This window comes from Psammomys obesus, unplaced genomic scaffold, assembly GCF_907164565.1.
Source record: "Psammomys obesus unplaced genomic scaffold, mPsaObe1.curated_primary_1811, whole genome shotgun sequence".
NCBI classification, from domain to species: domain Eukaryota; kingdom Metazoa; phylum Chordata; class Mammalia; order Rodentia; family Muridae; genus Psammomys; species Psammomys obesus.
The window spans coordinates 866,377-886,746 of NW_026596088.1; the positions used below are offsets into that span (position 1 = coordinate 866,377).

The 20,370-nt window shown below is 52.1% G+C and overlaps 1 protein-coding gene and 1 long non-coding RNA gene across 2 annotated transcripts in view; one reads left to right on the plus strand and one right to left on the minus strand.

Annotated features, from left to right (window-relative positions):
* Itgal (integrin subunit alpha L) overlaps positions 1 to 20,249 on the minus strand; it is a 36,395-nt gene extending 16,146 nt beyond the window's left edge. Inside the window, exons 1-17 of the mRNA XM_055627351.1 lie at positions 19,612 to 20,249; positions 18,480 to 18,579; positions 17,058 to 17,152; positions 16,883 to 16,950; positions 15,674 to 15,791; positions 15,428 to 15,558; positions 14,528 to 14,676; positions 11,419 to 11,551; positions 11,125 to 11,275; positions 10,115 to 10,188; positions 9,890 to 10,022; positions 6,574 to 6,725; positions 6,099 to 6,236; positions 5,257 to 5,454; positions 4,994 to 5,124; positions 2,758 to 2,918; positions 2,520 to 2,671 (exon numbers count right to left, since the gene is read on the minus strand). Coding sequence (XP_055483326.1) covers positions 2,520 to 2,671; positions 2,758 to 2,918; positions 4,994 to 5,124; positions 5,257 to 5,454; positions 6,099 to 6,236; positions 6,574 to 6,725; positions 9,890 to 10,022; positions 10,115 to 10,188; positions 11,125 to 11,275; positions 11,419 to 11,551; positions 14,528 to 14,676; positions 15,428 to 15,558; positions 15,674 to 15,791; positions 16,883 to 16,950; positions 17,058 to 17,152; positions 18,480 to 18,579; positions 19,612 to 19,666 — 2,139 coding nt within the window. The 5' untranslated portion in view covers positions 19,667 to 20,249. The remainder of the gene's footprint in view (positions 1 to 2,519; positions 2,672 to 2,757; positions 2,919 to 4,993; positions 5,125 to 5,256; positions 5,455 to 6,098; positions 6,237 to 6,573; positions 6,726 to 9,889; positions 10,023 to 10,114; positions 10,189 to 11,124; positions 11,276 to 11,418; positions 11,552 to 14,527; positions 14,677 to 15,427; positions 15,559 to 15,673; positions 15,792 to 16,882; positions 16,951 to 17,057; positions 17,153 to 18,479; positions 18,580 to 19,611) is intronic.
* Positions 14,607 to 17,483, plus strand: LOC129691297 (uncharacterized). The gene is made up of 4 exons (XR_008722448.1): positions 14,607 to 14,698; positions 15,185 to 15,380; positions 16,839 to 16,937; positions 17,065 to 17,483. It is a non-coding gene; the product is annotated as an uncharacterized LOC129691297 (long non-coding RNA).
* Positions 20,250 to 20,370: the final 121 nt, after the last annotated feature.

A 20,370-nucleotide genomic window follows, 5' to 3' on the forward strand; every position in this document is an offset into this window, starting at 1 on the left:
TTCCCAGCAGGGCCCGAACTCCAAGCCAGGCATCACTAATCAATCCCACAGCTTTCCACGGGATTGTAATGGAGGCATTTGAACCATCTGTGGTGGTTTGAATGAGGATGATACCTGGTCTCCGGTGGGGAGGTTTAAAGAGGTTTTAAGAGGTGAGGCTTTGTTGGAGGAGGTGTGTCACTGGGGTAGGCTTTGAGGTTTCCAGAGCCCATGTAATGCCCACTTAGCTCTCTCTGCCTCTTGCTTGCAGAGCAGAAGTAAGCTGTCAGCTACTTCAGTGCCATGCCTGCCTGCTGTCACATTCCCTGCCATAATGACCGTGGCCTCACTCTCTGAAACTGTAAGCCAGCCCCCAACAAACTCTTCTGTAAGTAGTCTTGGTCACGGTGATTCTTCATAGCAATAGAAGAGTAACTAAGACACCATTATTAAATGGATTCGGTCATGGTGGTTCATGCTTGTACTATAAGAACTTAAGAGGCTGACATAGAAGGATCACCTAGAGCTCCAAGCCAGCCTGGGCTACAGAGTAAGATGTTTTTCAAACAACGTTTTAAAAATTGCCCTAGGGGGCTGGAGAGATGGTTTATTTGTTAAGAGCACTGGCTGCTTTTCCAGAGGATGCAGGTTCGATTCCCAGAACCTACATGATGGATCACAACTACCAGGAACTCCAGATCTAGGGGATCTAATGCCTTCTGGCTGCCTCTGGCACCAGGCATACACAAGGTACAAAGATATACATGCAAGCAAAACACCCGTATACATAACGTATGTACATATATAATACAGATATGCATACAATAATATCTAGTATGCATATATCTGCTCTAGGCAGCCACTGTCAAATTTCATACAAGAACATTCCAGAACAATTAGGCTGTTAGTTCCTTGACAACAGAGTTGGTAGTCTTTTGTCATTAGTAGTGGCCGTAACAGCCTGGGTAGGGTCTCCATTTGAACTTTGCCTAAGGGGCCTGTGGATCTTAAGAGCAGGCCACAATCATTCCCTATTCAGCACAAGAGAGAAAGCTCTGAAACCTGATGTAATTGTCTTCAGACCTAGAACTGAGAGCAACGGGGCTGACAGCCCACATACCCAGACCCAAAGCGCAAGGTGCCTCCGTGCCATGCTGCTGTCTTCTCTGGCAAATTTGGGATGAGTTTCCAGAGCTAAAAGGGTGGAGTGTGGGGAGCAGAGGGACACGACATGTTGTTAGGAACAACCTGGGACTGGGAGGGGATAATTGCTCGAGGAGGAGGCGGACTACCCGGGGAATGCTTCTAGTTCTGTCCCTTTGACATCCCAGAGAAGAAGCCTAACACGAGCAACGAGCAAAACCCAGTTGACATTTCACAACTGTCCAAAACAATATTTAAAAAGAAATGGGCCTGGGACTGGAGAGATGGGTTGGGGTTAAGAACACTGGCTTCTCTGCTCGTCTAGGGACCCTGGGTTCAACTCCCAGCACCCACATAGCGGCTAACAACCATCTGTAATGGGATCCGATGCTAGCTTCTGGTGTGACGGCGTAGACGCAGATAAACGGAAGCTGGGCGATGGCGGACACCTTTAATGCCAGCGCTTGGGAGGCAGCGGCAGGTGGATCTCCGGGTTCAAGGCCAGCCTGGTCTATGTTAGTGAGTTCTAGGACAGCAGGACTACAGAGAGAAAACCCTGTCTCAAAAAAACCAACCAACTAACCAACATAAACAAAAATAAACGAATAAATTGGGGGGTGGGGGGAGGCTGGGTCTGTAGAGGTGCACACCTTTAATCCCAATACTCAGGCAGATCTCTGTGAGTTTGAGGCCAGCCTTGGCTAAATAAGTGAGTTCCGGGCTACATAGTGAGGTCCTGTCTCAAACAGACTCCCTGGTATGAGTGCTGACAATAAGTAATGTATTAAGACATACCATTATAACTGGGAACGCTGAGTGGCATCGTTAACAGGGAAGAGAGAGGAGGAGAAGCACTGAGAACATTATAATCATCCTCACACCACAGGCTTAGCATGGTGGCCTGTGCTTTTAATCCCAACACTCAGAAGGCAGGGGCATGAACATCTCTGGGAGTAGTCTGTGGCTAACCTGCTTTACCTAGTGAGTTCCAGAACAGCCAGACCCTGTCTCAAGCAACAACCAAAACAAACAAAAAGGCCAGCGTTGGTACAGCAGTACATACATATAATCCCAGCACTCAGGAGGCTGAGGCAGGAGGAAGTCCATGAGTGCAAGGATAGCTTGGGCTCCGTAGCAAGTACCAAACCAGACAGGGTTACGTAAACCAGACGGCAAGACCCTTGTCTCAAACAAAACAAAAGTGCTAAAGCAAAGGACTAGAGGGAAAACTCCAGAAGGGTGTTAGTGTTAGGTCAACTACTGAACAGCAGAGGAAATGGTAGTAGCAAGAAATCAATGTCACTTGTGGCAGCTGAGTGGTGACAGACCCACGCCTACACCCTCTTGCTTCTAGCTGCAGTCAGCCCTTCCCAGAAGGCCGGTACTGGCTCCCTTACTGGGAAGGAAAACCTGAAATCCAGGCAGGATTTATCCGGGGTGACCGACGTCTTGTCATTGAGCACGTGGCTTCCTCCTGGGAACAGACCTCGGCTCCTTGTCCGATGGCCATCCAGCTGCAGGGTGTAGCTAAGGTTGGCAAGCAGGCGACCTGGGCGGGGAGGAAGGCTAGAGTTGAGTGATGGGAGGGCCTCCTCACTCGGGCCTTGGCGGCAGCTCTCCGAAGACAGCACTGACCTTGAAACCGGGCCGTGAGGAGGCGGATCTGGAAGCACACCTTGAGCCTGACGCCTTTCCTCGGCTCCTGACTTTCAGAGTAGGAGCATTCCACCTCGTGCAGCGGGATCTCGTCGGGGGAGAAGGACATCTCCGTGACGACGTCCACCACGGGCCTCGAGCTGCAGAGCAGAGGACATCGAGTCTCTCCCTTGGGCACATCCCAGCGGGCTTATGATACAGATGTGGGAGCTCTGTCCAGCTCTGACAGAGCTCTCAGAAGCCTCTCGGTAATAGCAGCCATGGCAATTGGGGTTTCCATAAAGAATCGACCTTTGGAAAAAGAGAACTCAGAGCCCACAGGACAGCTCAGTAGGGAGAGGGGTACCACCAAGCCTGATGACCCGAGTTTGGTCCCTAGCACACACGTGGTAGAAGGAGAGAACAGACTCCTACAAACTGTCCTCTGACTTCCACATTTGTACCATGGCACACACACGTGTGTGAGTATGAGCACACACACACAGGCGCACACACACACACAATACAAAAAACAAACAAAATTTTTTGGTTTTGAGACAAGGTTTCATTATATATCCTTGGCTGGCCTGGAACCTGCTCTGTAGGCCAGGCTGAACTTGCACTCACGAAGTCTCAAGGGCTAGGATTAAAGGGGTGTGTCACCTCAAACAGCCCAATAAACCTATTCTTTCAAAAGGGGCGCCGGGATGTGGCTCAGCAGGCCAAGGCACTTGTTAACCAAGCCTGACCACCCGGGTTCAGTCTTGAAAACATGGTGGAAAGAGAAGGCGGGCTCCCATCAGCTGTCCTTGACACCCTCTACCTGCATACCGCCAGCACACATTAAGCAAATAAAAATAAATAATAATTTTTTTTTTTTTTTTTAAAGAGAGAGTGAGCAGAACAAGAGGAATCAGAGTGGTACGGTACTGCCCAGCTACCATCCCAGGATTGTTAAGCGGGAGACAGAAGACCACAGCCTGCGCTAGTGAGACGCTAAGAGGGGAGAGAGACCAGGTATGCACACGATACAGTGGGGGGAGGGGGCATTGCTAGGTCTTGTGGTACTGGGGAATGAACTTAGAGACATGTGCACATTGCCACGTGAATGAGATAGATAGACAGACAGACAGACAGACAGACAGATAGCTGGAGCTAGACGAGGTCTTACTGTGTAGTTACTAGCTGACCTGGAAATCACCAAGTAGGCCAGACAGTGCCATACGATATTCAGAATAAAGTCCAAGCTCTTTATTACCAATGATGTAGTGCCTGTCTCAGCCGTCTTGTTTCCTACCACAGTGCCCCTGGGACAACCACATTCCAGCCACATTTCCCTCTTTCCTGTCAGTCTTCCATCGGCCTTGGCGCATGCTGGGCTTTCTACAAAGCTCTTAACCCGGGCTTCCACTGGCCTGACACGTTCTCCTCTTTCAGCTCTCAGCCCTAGCACTGGCCCCTCAGAGAGGCGCCAATCTGCACTAGGCCGTCCCTGCTACTGTCTCACGGGAGCCTGCTCACCTCCTTGTAGCACTCAGCGGTCTAACTGCCCATTAAGTTTTCACTATAGGCATCCTCACACACCCGGGGCCCAGTGTCTGAGCCAGTGCTCAAGACACACCAGGTGCTGGGCGAGGTGGTGCGTCCCTACAATCCTGGCAAACTGAGGCAGATACAGAAAGGCTTTGGCCTCAAAGCCAGCCTGGACATCCAAGCTGAGCTCTAGGCTAGCCTGTGCTGGGCTGAGGGTGGAGGGCAGTGAGAGGTTCCATCCCCAAAAGGGGCCAGCCATTTGGCTCAGAGAGGAAAGGAGCTTGTCTCCAAGCCTAACAACTAACTTGAGTCTGATCCCTGGGGCTCACAAGATGGAAGGAGAGAACTGACTCCCAAGAGTTGTGCTCTCAACATGCGTTGTGGCATGTGCATGACAGTAAACACACACACACACACACACACGCGTGCCCACGCACACACGAGCAGAATTTTTAAAGGCATAATATGTAATAATATCTATCCCCTGTACCACGTCACTAACAATGCAGGAAATGTGGGTCCCAGGAACCCAAACCAGCAGATTTTTGGTTGCAAATCCCATCTCTGCCTCTGCAGAGCGGCTTCTGAGCCAGGGGCGAGACAGGGAACCCAGGGAGGCGGGCTGGTCCCCAGAGTTGGAGTACAGTGTCCCAGCGGCTTCTTGAAGGAAGAGAGCTGCGACGGCTCAGGAAACCCATCTCACCTTAGCACAATGACCTGGCCCTCAGCTCCCACAACCACGTCTGCCAGCCTGTCCCCTCCAAGGTCCTTCACCCCATGGATGGAGCGTCCAAACCACTGAATTCCTGGGGACACCTGGGTGCCTCGTATTCGCTGGGAGCAAGAGAGAAATGGATGCTAAGCCGGACGAGGCCAGGTGAGGAAAGGAGGTCAGACTCAGACCTGAAACCTGGAGGCTTCAGGCTGCAGGGGATGTAGGATTAGTGGGCAGGCAGGGTATGTTACCTGGCTTGGCTGGAGACTGAGCCCGCCAGGCTGCCCGTTGAAGATATACACGGCCCCCTGTTCCTCCAGAGGGGCTCCCACCGCCACGTCGGCCAGCTCGTCCCCGTTGATGTCTGTCAAGGCGGTTATGGCAGCCCCAAACCGCCCCAGGGGGTAGCCAGAGTCACCCCGCAGCTCGGAGACCATTTCAAACAGCGACTGGAGAGGAGATGGATCATAGGTTAACCTCATTTTTTTGTTGTTGTTTGTTTTTGTTTTTTGTTTTTCAAGACAGGGTTTCTCTGTGTAGCCTTGGCTGTCCTGGAACTCACTTCTGTAGCCCAGGCTGGCCTTGAACTCACAGAGGTCCACCTGCCTCTGCCTCCCTGAGTGCTGGGATTACAGGCGTGAGCCACTGCTCCCAGCATACGCTAAACTCTTAACCATGGCAGACTTTCCCAGAATGTGGCATTGTGGTAAATACATTGAAAAGCACACACAAAAAAACAGTGCGACCTTCAGAGCAGCAGAATGCCGCCATCAGGCTGGCCTGCACTCAGTATAGCTCAGTTTGTTTCTGTCTGCGTGACCCTGTGGCTCTGAAAAATGATGGAGCCTCCCCAGCCATGAGCTGGGACTTGTAATCTAAAGATTGAAGGTGTTTAGACGATCAGACAATGAAATGAGCCCACGTCCATCAGGCCTGTTCAGCATACCACAACAACTCTCAGCTACTGTCTGTTGTTGTTGGAACGGTTTCGTTGGTGTAGCGAGGGAGAAGCCGTTTGGGATGACCCAGACCCGAGCAGGAGGACTCCACACATCAGCCCCAGCTCTGCCTCCCTCGCAGTCCTGGTTCTCACCTGTCTTCTCTGGTAAACGAGCACTTGGCCTCCTCTCCTCTCCCCATAGAATAGGGGTGCCCCGATCAGCAACAGCTCTGCCTCGCCATCTTGATCCAAGTCAACGCTGCAGAGCTCCCCACCAAAGTAAGACCCAATCTGTGAGGATAGGAAGGGGCGGCATCTGAGGAAGGGGTGGCAGGGGCAGCGGGAGGTGTGGGTCCCCTCCCGCCCGCCCCTCAGCTGCCCCAGGTCCACCTTCCCCCACCTCAGGATGGAGTCTCGGCTCCACCCCTGAGCTCAGATGGATTAAGACAGGTTGGAAGCTTGGAGGGACAGTGTCTTAAGACAGAGAGCAGGGAAATGACACTGTACCCCAGGGCCTGCTCTCAGCACCTCACGTGACTCATCCCACAAGCACAGTGCTTGCAGGGCCTGGCAATCATCATTCCTGCTGCGCCGGCCCGCTGGCCGATGCCCTTCTGGTCGCTCTCACCTGAGTCCCCTCAATCTTCTGGGTCTGGTTCCAGTGTCCTCCGGCCTCTGGTGCTTGGAAGAGCAGCACTTGTCCCACATGCTGGTATCGTGGGGCCCCTGCAGCCAGGAGCGGCTTGGAGCTACGGGAGGGCAGCCAGGCCACAGTGTAACCTGATAAAACCCAGGTAAGGGTTTAGAAGTGCAAAGGCTCCTGAGAGAAGGAGAACCCAGGACCCTGAGCTCTGAACAAAGAGACATGGAAACAGCCAGAAGATCTTTGGCCTGACAGGCAGCAGTGTGCACTGGACAGCCTTCCCACCCCAGGCCTTCTCAACTGCGAGCAACCAGTTCCCCCAGGGAGGAGCCAGCCATGGGCCTTCGGACGCAGACCGTCTGCTGGAGCATACGTTGTTTTATTTCTGTATGTGAGTGTTTTGCCTGCACATATGTATGTGTCCCATGCGCATACTTAGCAACCAAGGAGACCACAGAAAGGTTTCAGATCCTTTGAAATTGGTGGAATCAAACCCCAGTCCTCTACAAAAGCAGCCAACATTCTAAACCACTGAGCTGTTTCTCCAAACCCTTCCCACAAGGTTTAACTGTGAGGCAAAATTAAGCCCATCCTCCCCTTTGCAGCCTTTTCAGATACTTCGTTTTAGCAGCGAGATAAGTAATTTGTACAATATGCTCAGAAGAAGAGGACAAAATGCTGGGCGTGGTGGTGCACGCCTTTAACCCCAGCACTTGAGAGGCAGAAGCAGCGGGAAGAGGGAGAAGTCTGACTTTGGGGTGAGTTCCAGGACAGCTGGGGTGGCACAGAGGAACCCGGCAACGGTGATGTGCATATTGAAAACGACACAGCGGACGCGCCAGTGCTCGGCTGTACTCTTAACACTCTCGGGCCAGGGGACCCGAAAGTCCCACACGAGCCCTGGCCACTCACTCCACAGGACAGGGAAGGGCAGGGCACTTGAGAAACTTCCACGTTAAACATGTTACTTCAAAACCCCTTTTAGGGCCAAAGAACTCGCCCAAGCTATTAAGAACACTGGCTGGTTTTTTGTTGTTGTTGTTGTTGTTGTTTGTTTGTTTGTTTGTTTTGTTTTCCAGAGGACCCAGGTTCGAATCCCAGTAATTATGGTGGCTCACAGTTGCAGGGTATCTGACTCCCTCTTCTGGTTTTCAAGGGCACTGCATGTATGTGGCACACAGGAATAAGTGCAGACATAAACCACACATATATGTATGCATGCATAAACAATAAAAACATATAATTCTCTCTCAAAAACAAAACTCTTTTCACCAAGACGACACCAAAAGTGAAACCAAATCCAAGGCTTTGAAAGTTATGCAAGCAATGCTCTACAGCACCCACAGCCACCCAGAGATGATCCCCCTGTCACCCACTTCCTGGGGGCCCAGGCTACTGGGGCTCTGGAGGCAGCTGAGCAGCTGAGCAGCTGGGAGAAGCAAGCCTGGCTCTCGAACTATCACCCAGCTCCCCTGACCGCTGTGGAAAGGACGAAAAGCATCTGTGCACCATGGACTACAAGGTCAAGCAGGCTGTGCCCAAGATCACGACCTTGATAAGGTTCGGCAGGAAGAAGAAGGCATATGTCCCCCGGCTGCTGCTCTGGGTGTTGCCACCATCAATTAATAAAAGTAAAATATGGTGCCAGGCACTTTACCCCAGCACTTGGGAAGCAGAGGCCAGCCTGGTCTACACAGTGAGTTCCAGGTGGGAAATTTTGTCACCCGCCCCACCTCTCCCCCTGACCCCAAAAGTAAATATGGTTTAAGATTCTATCTGATTCTTTTTGCAGAACAACGGAAAGCAAGAGAGGCACAGGAAAGGAAGGCGAAGAGATCGTTCAGTTCCTGTACCCCCGAAGCACACGCCTTGGGGGTCAGAGACTCAGCTGAAATCCCAGCGCTGTGACTTCCTAGGGGAATGACCTGGAGACAATCATTCCGTGCCTCTCAGCATATTTATACTCTTAAAAAAAAAAAAAAAAAAAAAGGAACAGCACCAGCTGCATGGAAGTGGTTCTGAGAATCAGATAAAACCACAAACACAAGTGCATTAGCTAGCGTCTCACTGGTGAGCCCTGTCAGCTAAGGTCAGCAGGAGGCGCGAAGGGAGGACTGGTTGGTGAACCACAGCATCAGGGCAGCATCGTAGGAGGAGCAGCTCAGGCGAGCCAGCTGCTGGAGCAGCGCACAGAGAGAACACTGGCAACCGTGGCCAGGCAGACACATTGCTTTTCCTTTGTGTCTAGCATGACTTTTGTTCGTTTGGTTTTGGTTTTGGTTTTTTTTAAGACGGGATTTCTCTGTGTAGCCTTGGCTGTCCTGGAACTCTCTCTTTAGACCAGGCAGGTTTTGAACTCATGAGATCCACCTGCCTCTGCCTCCAGAGTGCTGGGATTAAAGGAGTGTGCCAACCCAGCCCGGCTGATTTATTATTTTTTTTAATTTACTTTGTGTGTGTGTGCACACACACACGTGTGCATGTTCTTGGGGGCCAGGAGAGCCTATCAGAGTCTCTGGAGCTGGAATTCCAGGTGGTTGTGAGCTGTCCAGTGTGGCTGCTGGGAACTGAACTCTGGTCCTTAGCATGAGAAACAAACACTGTTAAACTCTTGAGTTCTCTTCCCGATTCTCCCAACCCCCACCTTCCTTTCAAGACACAGTCTCTCCATTTAGGCCACAACAGCCTCTGAACTAACAATCCCCCTGCCCCAGCCTCCATCTGTGCTGAGATTACAGGCTCATGCCATCATCACGCCTTGAAATGAAACAACACCGGGCTGGTGAGACGGCTCAGCAGGTTAAGGTTATTGCCACCAAGGCAGAGGCTCTGAGTTAGAAACACACATGGTAGGAAGGAGAACAAACTCTCCCCCATGGCATGCTCATACAAGCACGGGCTGGAGAACATAACAGCTTGTCTCAAATGCTCACACCTGTAATCGAGCATTCAGAAAGCTAAGATAAAAGGCTTGCGGTGAGTCCCTGGCCAGCCAGGACTAGGAAAGACCCTGTCTCAAACTTCCCTCTGCTGAGAGGGAGAGGGAGAAATTCCACTATTACTATTATTTTGAAAGCAGTCTGAGCTACTCTCTGGTCTCTCCAACCAGAAAAAAAAAAAAAAAAGAAAAGGAAAGAAAGAAAGAAAGAAAGAAAGAAAGAAAGAAAGAAAGAAAGAAAGGAAGGAAGGAAGGAAGGAAGGAAGGAAGGAAGGAAGGAAGGAAGGAAGGTAAAAAGAAAGAAAGAAAAAAGAAAAGAAAAGAAAAGAAAAGAAAAAACCAGTAGAAAAGCAAAGTACTCACCCAAATAGCTTCCTTTCACATCTGAGGTCACGTTTTCATTCCCAACAAATGCGGCATCCTGCAGGCCTTCATCCAGGTCCAGAAAGCCCCCAGTCCAGTCCCCGGCCCCCACTGCTCCCACAACTGCATGGCCCTGCTCAGGGAAGGAGAGGAGCAGGGTGAGTGTCACCCCAGCCAGCTGAGCCCACTGGATCCCCAAGCACCCCTCAGCTCATGGCTGTGCACCTTGCTGAGGTCTGCACTGATCCCGCTGGAGGAGAGCTCCATGTTAAAGGACGTCTGGTCCTGCTTGCTTGTGCCTGAGGAACGAAGCAGACCCAAGGAACACTAAGAAGGGAGACGTATGTGCAAACAGCACGCAAGAGGCGCACCTTGACCTTGGGACAAGGTAAGGTGCATATGCTGAGTGTTACTGGGTGATTGTTTTTCGGGGGTCTGACTCCAGCAGGTGGCCCCACACCCATTCATGTACAGGCAGCACTGACTGGACTCAGTGTATTCGTTGTTGTTGGTTCTTTTGGGTTTTTTTTGTTTGTTTTTGTTTTTGTTGTTTTTTAATGGGAGCTAGAAATTGGGAGGAGGCATGGTGGGGGGTAGTCTGGGAGGAGCTAGAGGGTGAGAGTGAGGGGGAGTGTTAGGAACACCTTTAGTCCCATTACTGGGAGGTGGGGCAGAGGCAGGCAGGTCTCTGTGAGTTTGAGGCCAGCCTGGTCTACAGAGTGAGTTATGGGACAGGCAGAGCTAAAGTAAAATAAAATAAAATATAATATAACATAACACAACAGACCATAAAATAAAATAAAATAAATTATATATGTATAAAGTTCTCAAAGATTAAATAAAATGGTATGTATTTTTTTCAGAAGAGTCCTACAGCTAAGGGACGCAGTGGACTCTAACTCTGGAACCAAAGGCCAAATAAAGCATTCGTCTGTAAGCTGCCTTGGCCATAGCGTTGTGTCACCGCCACAGAAAAATAACTAAGACAAGGTTATTATAAAATAACTAGCCTTTGGTACTTCATTAGAGAGGCCACAAGGGACCGACACAGCAGCCGAGTTTTACGTCCAAGAGTAACTGGTATTGTCTCTTGTTTTCTCGGGGGTCTCTCTATGTAGTCCTGTCTGTCCTAGGACTAGCCCGTCCTAGGTGACACGTGGTGCCTAAGGTCAGGGAAGGTGGGCGGAGCCATGTGCCTAGCCCCTCCTCCCCACCCTCCCGGGCCCGGGACTCGCCCTCAATCGCGTAAATCTTCTTCTGCAGATCATCAAATAGATCCTTCAGCTTCTCGAAGGTGTCCAGAATCTTGACAAATTCCTCCGTGGGCTTTGAGGCAAATATATGGAGGGTCTTCTGGCTATTTGTGCTCCTAAAACGCATCCCAACCTGTGAGAGGGGAGAGGGAAGAGCTGGAGCAACCCAAAACTCTCTTTGACCAGCTTTTTCTCAGTCAGAAGACCTCGGCACAGGGAGGAGGAAGCTTGGGACTCAGAAGAAGACGGGAGACCACGCGAGCCCGGGAACCGTACCCCGATGATGTAGCGGATAATGCCTTGGGCTGCGTCAATGTTTCCACTGTCAGTGGCATCCCCGTCTGTAATGATGACGAGCACCTTGGTAGCATCTGGCCTGGCCCCAGTCTCTTCTTTGAACACCTGTTTCCTATGTCCAGGAAGGGGAACGTGAGGTTCCTCCCAAGGCCTCCCCTCTCCCACCGCTCACCGAATCATTGCCCAGCCAATCACACAAAAGCCTTTCTCCAGTCTACCCCGCAGGTGTTCCAACCCTTCAGGCATTCTCCTCGCCCCCTACCTCACCCGTTCACCACCGTCTCCCCCCGGACTGGTGGGCTTCACTCTACTCTGGGTAGCCCAGAGGCGTGTTCCCGGGCCCACAGGTAGCAATGGGGGAGCCATGGGAACTCAGGGTTTCACCTACCCTCCATCCTGATCACACGACAACCACAATTTAGTCAGCTATAGGTGTCTGACTATATGAAATTCCATAGGGAAAAGGACCCTGTGGCCAGAGACATTCACTTTTCCCTGGGGAAGCAATTCAGCAGCAGCTTCTTCCTCCCCTATCCTGCCCAGCTGCCTTCAGCTCTGCTACAGCAGAAGAATCCTTTTCCTTGTTTGTTTATTTATCTATTTTCAAAACAGGGTCTCACCTCACCATGTAGCCCTGGCTGGGGTCTGGATCATATTATGTACACTAGACCGGCCTCGAACTCCCGAGAGATCTACCTGCCTCCACCTACAGAGCGCTGACATGTACCACCTAACCCAAGAAGAATCTCTTTAAGAACCGAAATCAGATTTGGGTGCCGTGGGCTATGCCGTTGATCCCAGGACTTGGAAGGCTGAGGCAGGAGGATTGTGAGTTAGGAGGCAGCCTGGGCTGAAAAAAATGAGACTACAGATCAAAAACAAACAAACAAGCAAAGCGAAACACAAATAAACATAAATTAGACCATGGCTCCTCTGCTCAGAGCTTCTTACAGCTTACTCTGGGGAAGACAAGACCTCACTACAGACTCTCAGTCCTCGCTCATCTGAACTCCCACCGCCATGCCTCTGAGCCCCTCTTCCACCGTGCCCTCTCTCCCTTAGTTTCCCCAGCCACAAAGATGGCTTGGTTCCCTTCTCTTTCGCCAAGATTTGGGGGTTTTTGTTTGTTTGTTTCGTTGATAGCTTAATTATGTGTGTCTTTGTGGGAGTGTGCGCACATGAGTACGGGTGCCTGCAGAGGCCAGCTAAAGCGTCAGACCTCCTGGAGCTGGAGTGACAGGCTGCCCAGTGTGGATGTTGGGAACTAAACTCAGTCCTCTACAAAAGCAAGGCAGGGTTGCACTATGTAGGCCAAGCTGCCTAACTCCCTGTGTAGCTCAGGCTGATCTAAACGCCCTGTGTATTCGGGCTGTCCTGGAACTTGTAGCAATCCTGCCTCCTCTGCCTCTGCCTCTGCCTCCCGAGTGCTGACGTTAGCGGCATGCACCACTGCCAATCTTGCTCTTGTGGAACATTCCAGATTAGCTGAGGTTGGCTCATAAGCGTCCTCCCTGGCTCAGCCTCCTGAGCGGCACCATTGGCGGCTGGTGGGCCTTTCAGGAACAGAAAATCAGTGAGAGACCTTGAAGTCCCTGAAGAAGATAGAGGGACCCTGCCTCTTTCCCCTTCCTCTCTCCTTGACTTCTGAGTCATTAAATGAGTAGATTCTCTCGGCCATACCCTTCTGCCGTGATGTGCCCCAACAGCCCAGAGCAGTAGAACCTGGATGATCGTAGACTGAAGCTTCGAAAGACTAAGCCAAGGCTGGGAGCTTGTTGGTAGCAAGCCTGTCGGGCACTACAGGGCCTCAGGCTCCCATCTGGCAGCCTTTCTCTTTATAGGTTCATGGTCTAAAATGTTTGTGATTGCGGTGGAAAGCCTCCTCTGTGCCTGTGTCCTCACATCTAGGAGTTTTATCAGCAGGACCTTTCTCTAGCTGGGTGTAGAGGTACATGCCTAAAATCCCAGCACTTGGGAGATTGAGGCAGGAAGATCAGGAGTTCAAAGCCAGCCTTGCCTGCACAGTGAGTCTGAAGCCAGCCTAGGGCTATCTGATAGAAACCCTGCCTCAAACCGCTGCTCTCTGCAAAACCTCTCTGGCCTTCCTGTGCAAATATTGCTTTATGTTTCTGTCTGTGCGCGCATCTGCTCTGTTATAAAACTCGCCTGTTTGTCGTGTTTATTACGTTTCTTTCACTGAAATGGTGAGCTCCAGGAGGGCAGAGATATCATTCGCCTGCATATCACTAGTACGTAGAACCTGACAAACAGCCCTCCACTGGCAAAGGCCAGTCTGCCCTCCATCGCCCAGCTAAGAATGGCTTGCTCTTTTCTTTTAAATCTTGAAAGGATATAGAATCAAACAAAGAGGAATATGCAAGAGATACCGCTCACCAGCAGTATCTCTTCTCTGGTTTAACGCAGAAAAACGTCAGCAGAGGCCTGACTCACTTGCTTGGTTTAGTTTTTGGAGATGGGGGTCTCGCTATGTTGTCGGGGCTCATACTGAACTCCTGGGCTCACGGGATCTTCCTGCTTCAGTCTCCGGAGTAGCCAAGATTATAGGGAGGCCCTCTTATGCCCGGCTCAAGGAAGTTTTAGGGGGTTTTCCTAAAGATGTGTGTGTGTGTGTGTGTGTGTGTGTGTGTGTGTGTGTATGCACGCGCGTGCACTAGAAATCAGCAATCCCCAGCAGCTGTCCTATCTCTGTCTCCTTCTAAAATGGGGTTACAAGAGTGCACCGGATTCTTGGCTTGTTACGTGGGTATTTGGATCCCAAATCTGGTCCTTTTAACTGCTAAGCCATCATTCCAATCCCCCGCTTTGTTTTTGTTTATTTGTTTAGAACAAGGTCTTATTATATAGCCCAGACTGGCCTCAAACCTTTAAAACCTGAAATCCTCCTTCAGAAGCCTCCCCAGGCTGCAATTAAGGGGGGGGGGGGGCTGCCCTCCACCTGAATTCATACAATAAGCGTCCCCCGCTCTGCACCTGCCCATCGACTTCCTGCCTTCCACCCCTGGAGGAGCTAGCTCGCTCGGAACGAATGCGCAGGCGCGGACGCGTCCCTGCTCGGAAGGGAACTCACGCTACGTAGTTGATGGCACCAAAGGTATTGGTCAGATTGCGCATGTGCTCCACGTTGTCTAGCAGCGCATCAGGGTTTTTCTTCTGTTTCACATAGTCTGAGAAGGTGAACTCCGTCCTGTACGTTAAGGAGAACTGAACAGCGGCGAACTAGGAAAGAAAGAAAGAAATGGTACGGGCGGGGGGGGGGGGGGTTACAGGTCCTTTCTCACTGGTCTTCTCCGGTCTCTGCTTGCCCCCTCCCCCTCCCGCTTGTCCCCGTGGAACCGGGGCCTTGAGGTTGCCGGGCAAGCACAGCCACTGATAACATCCCAGCCCCAGGCCCACGTAACCCAGCTTCACACCCCATGCCTTAAATCATCCTTCGGAAAGATTAAGACAAACATAAGCAGGTGTAGAAACAAGGCTAAAGAAACCTCTGCTTTCTTACCTAGACGTGTGTGCTGGGCTCCTGGTCCGTGGGCCCACCTAACTCACCAGTAGGGATGGCTCCCAGGAGCCATGTCTGTGAAGAAAACCCCCTAAGCTGGCCAGAGACCGTCACCCAACAGAGGCTGGGACAGCCAGAGTCTCTTTAGAACTGGGGCTTTGCGGAAGGAAGAAGTTAAAGTGCCCACTTGGAACTTTATCATGCAAATTTAGGAGTTTTCTTCTACAGGCCCTGAAATCTAAAGAAGTGGGGGGGAGAAAGCCGAGAGGGAAGATGGAGGCAAGCACAGAAACAGCCGCAGAGAACTGGGCCGCTCTGGACTCCCGGCTCCTGATGCTGCCAGCGGCATAAACTCAACGGCGTTGAGGTGTGAGCACACGTTCTGGAGACCTCACAGCACGCCTAACGGCTCAAGCCGGTTCAGGTGAGCATCTTGGGCCTGCCGCTAAGGGTCCTTCTGTGCGGGTGTACCTGGTAGGAAGTGTTGCTGAGTTTCCTCATCACGTCCTTCATGAATTCCAGGATTTTGTCAAAGTCCTTTTTCTGCAGGCTCATCGAACCGTCGAACAGAAACACTAGGTCCACGTTGCCCTTCAGGCATTCTGTAGAGACCATACGCCAACAGGCCTGACTGACGACGGTCAGCCTGCTGTGCTGGCTCCTGCGGGAGCCAGCTTCTGGAGGGAATTTTCCCCACCTGGGTCTGCAGTCCCTCACCCTGATAAGCAGGACGACTTTGTATCATCTGTCCCCCCAGACTATGGGGAAAGAGGTAGCACAGGCCGCTGAGGTAGGTGTTCTGATCACACGTCCGAGACAGCCCGGGATCACAGGCCTGAAGGAAGCAAAGGGGAAAGTTCAGGCTCCCCCGTGTTATGCTAACATCTTTCAGGCATTAGCAGCAGAGACTAAGAGCCTTCAGAACCCTGTCCCCTCCCTCACTTCCAAAGGGTTTTCCGAGCAAAGCAAAGCGTTTCTGCCTCTGAGGAACTCCACATGCCCAGTGGCAGCGCTCACCGTCTGTGGGATGACACCTCGCCCTCAGTTCACCACGTGGTCCATGTACAGCTGGGCCTTGCCCCACATTTATTGCCCCTCCCAACCACACACCCCGCAGTCACCCAATCGAAACCTCTCTTCCAGAATAGACAGCAGAACTCTTTGCGTTTATGTCTGCTCTGTCCTGTCAGGCTGCGATTTATAGACAGGGATTTTGTCCTTCGTATGTCTTCGTATCTTATTACAGCCTTACCCCCATGGAATCATGCCTATAATTCCACACTGGGGAGGCTGAAGCAAGAGCATGGCAAGTTCCAGGATAGCCTGGGTTAAATAACAAGACCCAGTACCATTAAAACAAAACAAAACAAGAAAGAGTTAGGAAGTGGTGGTACACGCCTTTAATCCCAGCACTCGGGAGGCAGGGGCAGGCAGATCTCTGAGTTTGAGGCCAGCCTGGTCTACAGAGCAAGTCTCAGGACAGCCAGGACTACACAGAGAAACCCTATCTTGGAAAAAATGCAACTATTAGAACATTAGAAAGAAATGTAAGCAGCCTGATGTAGTTGTATAGGTTAGTCAGAGGCAAGGTATTAGTATCTCAAGGTCAACCTCAGCTATGTAGTGAGTTTAAGGCCAGTCCAGACTATGAGAGAAAAGGAGGAACCTGCTCCTACTCAGTTCTCAGTAAGAATCAGTGGGGTCAAATCTCTGATGCTCCTAACATTTTGTCAGATCTTTTATCTATTTTTTTCCCTTCCTGGGACAGGGTCTCATTATATAGCCTGAGCTTGTTTGTAACTGTATAGTTTGTAACTGTGCTGGCATTACAGGTCTGTAATCTGGCTTCTCCTCCCACCCCTTTTCACCATCTCTTTCCTAGGGTTCAGTTCTATGGACTCCGATGTCATCCTACAAGATTCTTACCAAAAGGCTTCCCTTGGCGGCATCTGTCACCAGGGTCATTCCCAAGTACTTGGAGGTAAAGTTGGAACCTGTAAGGACAGAGAGACATTGTGGAGGAACCCGGGTGATCAGCTGCGCTAGGCTTAGCCTCCATGTTCCTAGGCCCCCACCTCGCAGCTCCTTCCCCCTTACTCACCGTGCAGGCTGACCGGTTGGCAGGAACCACTGCTTGGAAGGCAGTGGTGGAGGCTCCCTGTGCTGTTCCCCTCCCCTGGAGCTCCCACGACGACCCTGATGAAAAATCCCACCTGAGAGAAGAAGTTGCCCAGGCCTCTGCCCTCCCAGGCCCTCTCTTCTTGTTTCCTACTCATTCTTCCTTCCTTCCTTCCTTCCTTCCTTCCTTCCTTCCTCCCTCCCTCCCTCCCTCCCTCCCTTCCTCCCTTCTTCCCTTCCTTTCTTCCTCCCTCCCTCCTTTTCTCCTTTTCTCCCTTCCTCCCTCCCTTTCTTCCTTTCCTTTTTTTCCCACCCTCCTCCCCCTGCCCCAGGCAGAATTCCACTGTGTAGCCCTGGCTGTCCTAGAACTAGCTCCGTAGGCCAGGCTGGAGATCCACCTGCCTCTGCCTCCTGAGCGCTGCAATAAAAGGTGTGCACCATCGCTGTGCGTCTTAACAAGCACTTCAAAGTGATGCAGGGCTGGCCGTCGAGCTCCAGCGTAGGAGCTGGAGCAAAGGTGCCTAACGACCTTGACAACCCGAGCCTGATTTGCTCTCTAGGACACACATGGTAGAAGCGGAGAACTGACTCCAGCAGGTTGTCCTGACTACCACCCTGGTATTCTTGTATGCGCACACCCCAACAACAGCAGTAATCACGTTAAGAACCTGCCGACAAGCCAATGAAGCTCTCACTCTTCAGGGGAGCTGCTCGGAATCCGCTCCTCCCCAATAGCCAAGTAACATAACTCTAGAACGTTAAAGCTTCTTGCCATTTGCAGTCTAGAAAATTCGAGGCCCAAAGAACGGTCTGATGGGCCCCTTAGGATGACTTCATTCACTTAGTCATCAGTTCAAAAGCCGTCTGTCTGTGCCTAGGTGTGAAGACACAGGCCTGTCACCTCTGCCACTCAGAGACCAAGAGAGGCAGGAGGACAGTCAGCCCCCAGCTGGCTACAGGAATTTAATAAGACCGTCTCAAAATAAAACTAAGAAGAAAGCAGGTCTGGGGGCACCCTGCCTGTGATCCCAGCACCCCCGAGGTAGAAGGGTCAGAGGCTCAGAGTTACACTCGGCCACCGCAGGTATGGAAGCAGCCTGCAGAGACCCAAAACTATCAAAGCAAACAAGGAAACGAAGCCTGGGCGCAGCTCGGTGGAGAGCTTGTCAAATGCACACAGACCTGGCATTCAAACAGCATCACCACCAACAAACGCCCAAGCTTGCCTCTACGTGCTCAGCTAGGCTCTCAATCAGGAAGCAGAGAGAAGAGGGTCTTCGGGGGCCAGCTCCCGAGACCTGACAAGCCCCACCCCAACTCCAGGGCTCCCTGTCCCTGGGCAGATGTGTCCCTGGGGCACTGCAGACTCTGCCGGTGGAAGGGAATGGAAAGAGTGGCGGCTCACCCATCTCCGACCTGCAAGACCTGGTACCCAAAATGTCTTCCAGCGTGTGCCAAGAAGCTCTGCGCATGCCGCGTGTCCAGGTTGTAGCTCCAGGCCTTGGCTGAGGGGAGCAAACCCGGTCAGCTGCTTCCCTTTGGACCCCCACATACCACGCGCTGCCCAAGGGACCTGGTCCTCCAAACCCCCTCGGGCTCCGGGACTGCCCACACCCAAGCAGAGACCGGGCCGGGCCTCTCCCTGCAGGGCTCGGACTGGGAATGGGGAATGGGAGACACAGTCTGTTTCCCGGGGCACAGGCAACGCCTCCCAGACCCTGAGGACCCAACTTCCCCTTCGACCATTGGTCAAAGAAAGAAGGGTAGGAAGGCGGAGGCCCAGGAGAGAGGAGCCAGAGAAGGGGCCCCAGGCAGAGAATGACCAAGTTCCCAGGCAGGGGCCAAAGAGGGTGCCTTGAGGCCCCGTGGCTGCTCCGCACCCTGCTCTTCTCTGGGGGGGGGGGGTCTTGAAGCCCAGAACACAGAGCCCCAATGACCCAGCCTCAAGGAATCCCCATACCTTGAGCCCAGCAGGTGACCTACCTCAAGGCCCCCCCCCCGACTATATCCACCTCTACCCACCATAATTCAACACACACACACACACACACACACACACACACACACACACACACACACACACACACACAGCCAAAGTGTCATCTGCAGACTTGAAACTGTCCTTTCCTGGCCGAGCTTCCCTGGCAGTCAGGCTTAGCCGCCTGTATGCGGTGCTGCCGGGAGATGCGAGTACCCTCCGTTCAGGTGAAGGGAGGGGAGGCCTCCAAAGGGAAAAGACGTCGCCTAAAACTGCAGGAGGAGCTAAGCCGGTGGAGGTGGGGTGGTGACCCGACCCAGCGTTCTCTCTCCTCCCATCCCTGGGACCCACCAACCATCCTCCTAAGCCCTTGAAGGCCCACTCCGCCTCCCACCCTCTCTCCCTCCCTCGCTGTCACACTTGAGCTGTGTGTGAGTCCGGCTTCTGTCTCCGGGACTCCCGGGTCCCACAGCACCTATGCTACCCGCCCTTCACAGTGGCTCCTCATTTTCCTCGGCTCTACCAAGCCTCCTGGTTTCTCCCGTCCCGGATTTCCTACCAAACAGCTGGAGTCCAAACAGCAACAGTCTGGGGCCGGTGACCCAGACACTCATCTGCGCCAAGGAGGGACCTGCGGGTCCAGCCTCAGTCTCAGAGAGCGCTTGAGATTTTCTGGCGACCTGAACAGGGCGCAAGAGGGAAATGGTGATGCCTCCCCGTGCATGGGGGGGCCCCCTCGGTGGGACTTTCTCAGGGCCACCAGGCTGGTGACACTGGGTGGGGGCGGAGGGAGGGGCGTGCTCCTGCCGCCGGGGTTGTGAAACCTCGTGCAGAGAGGAAGTCTAGATGCGTTATAGATACGTTTCCTGTGCCTACTTGCATTTTCACATCAGCCGAGAACAGACAGCAGGGCGGCGAAGCTACCCACTCCAGCTAGACAACAGCTCTCACACCGGGCCGGAAGACTCTTCAAGGCCCGACAGAGGGGGAGGGGTGCATGGGGGTTTGGATGCGGAGAAGGGAGGAGAGAATTGTTGTAATTATATTATCATCAAAAAACAAAAACAAACAAAAAACAAAACAACAACAAAAACAAAAAAAAAAAAAGAAAAAACCAAACAAAAAGAGCAGATAGAAGGTTCTCGGGTAACAACCCTAAAATGAGGTTGCCAAACCACAAAGGAAGAATGTGGGTGATAAAAGATGGGGGAAAGATGAAGCCCGGGGCATGTTCCATTTTTGGAATGCTAATTTTGTTTCTTCTTCTTCTTCTTCTTCTTCTTCTTCTTCTTCTTCTTCTTCTTCTTCTTCTTCTTCT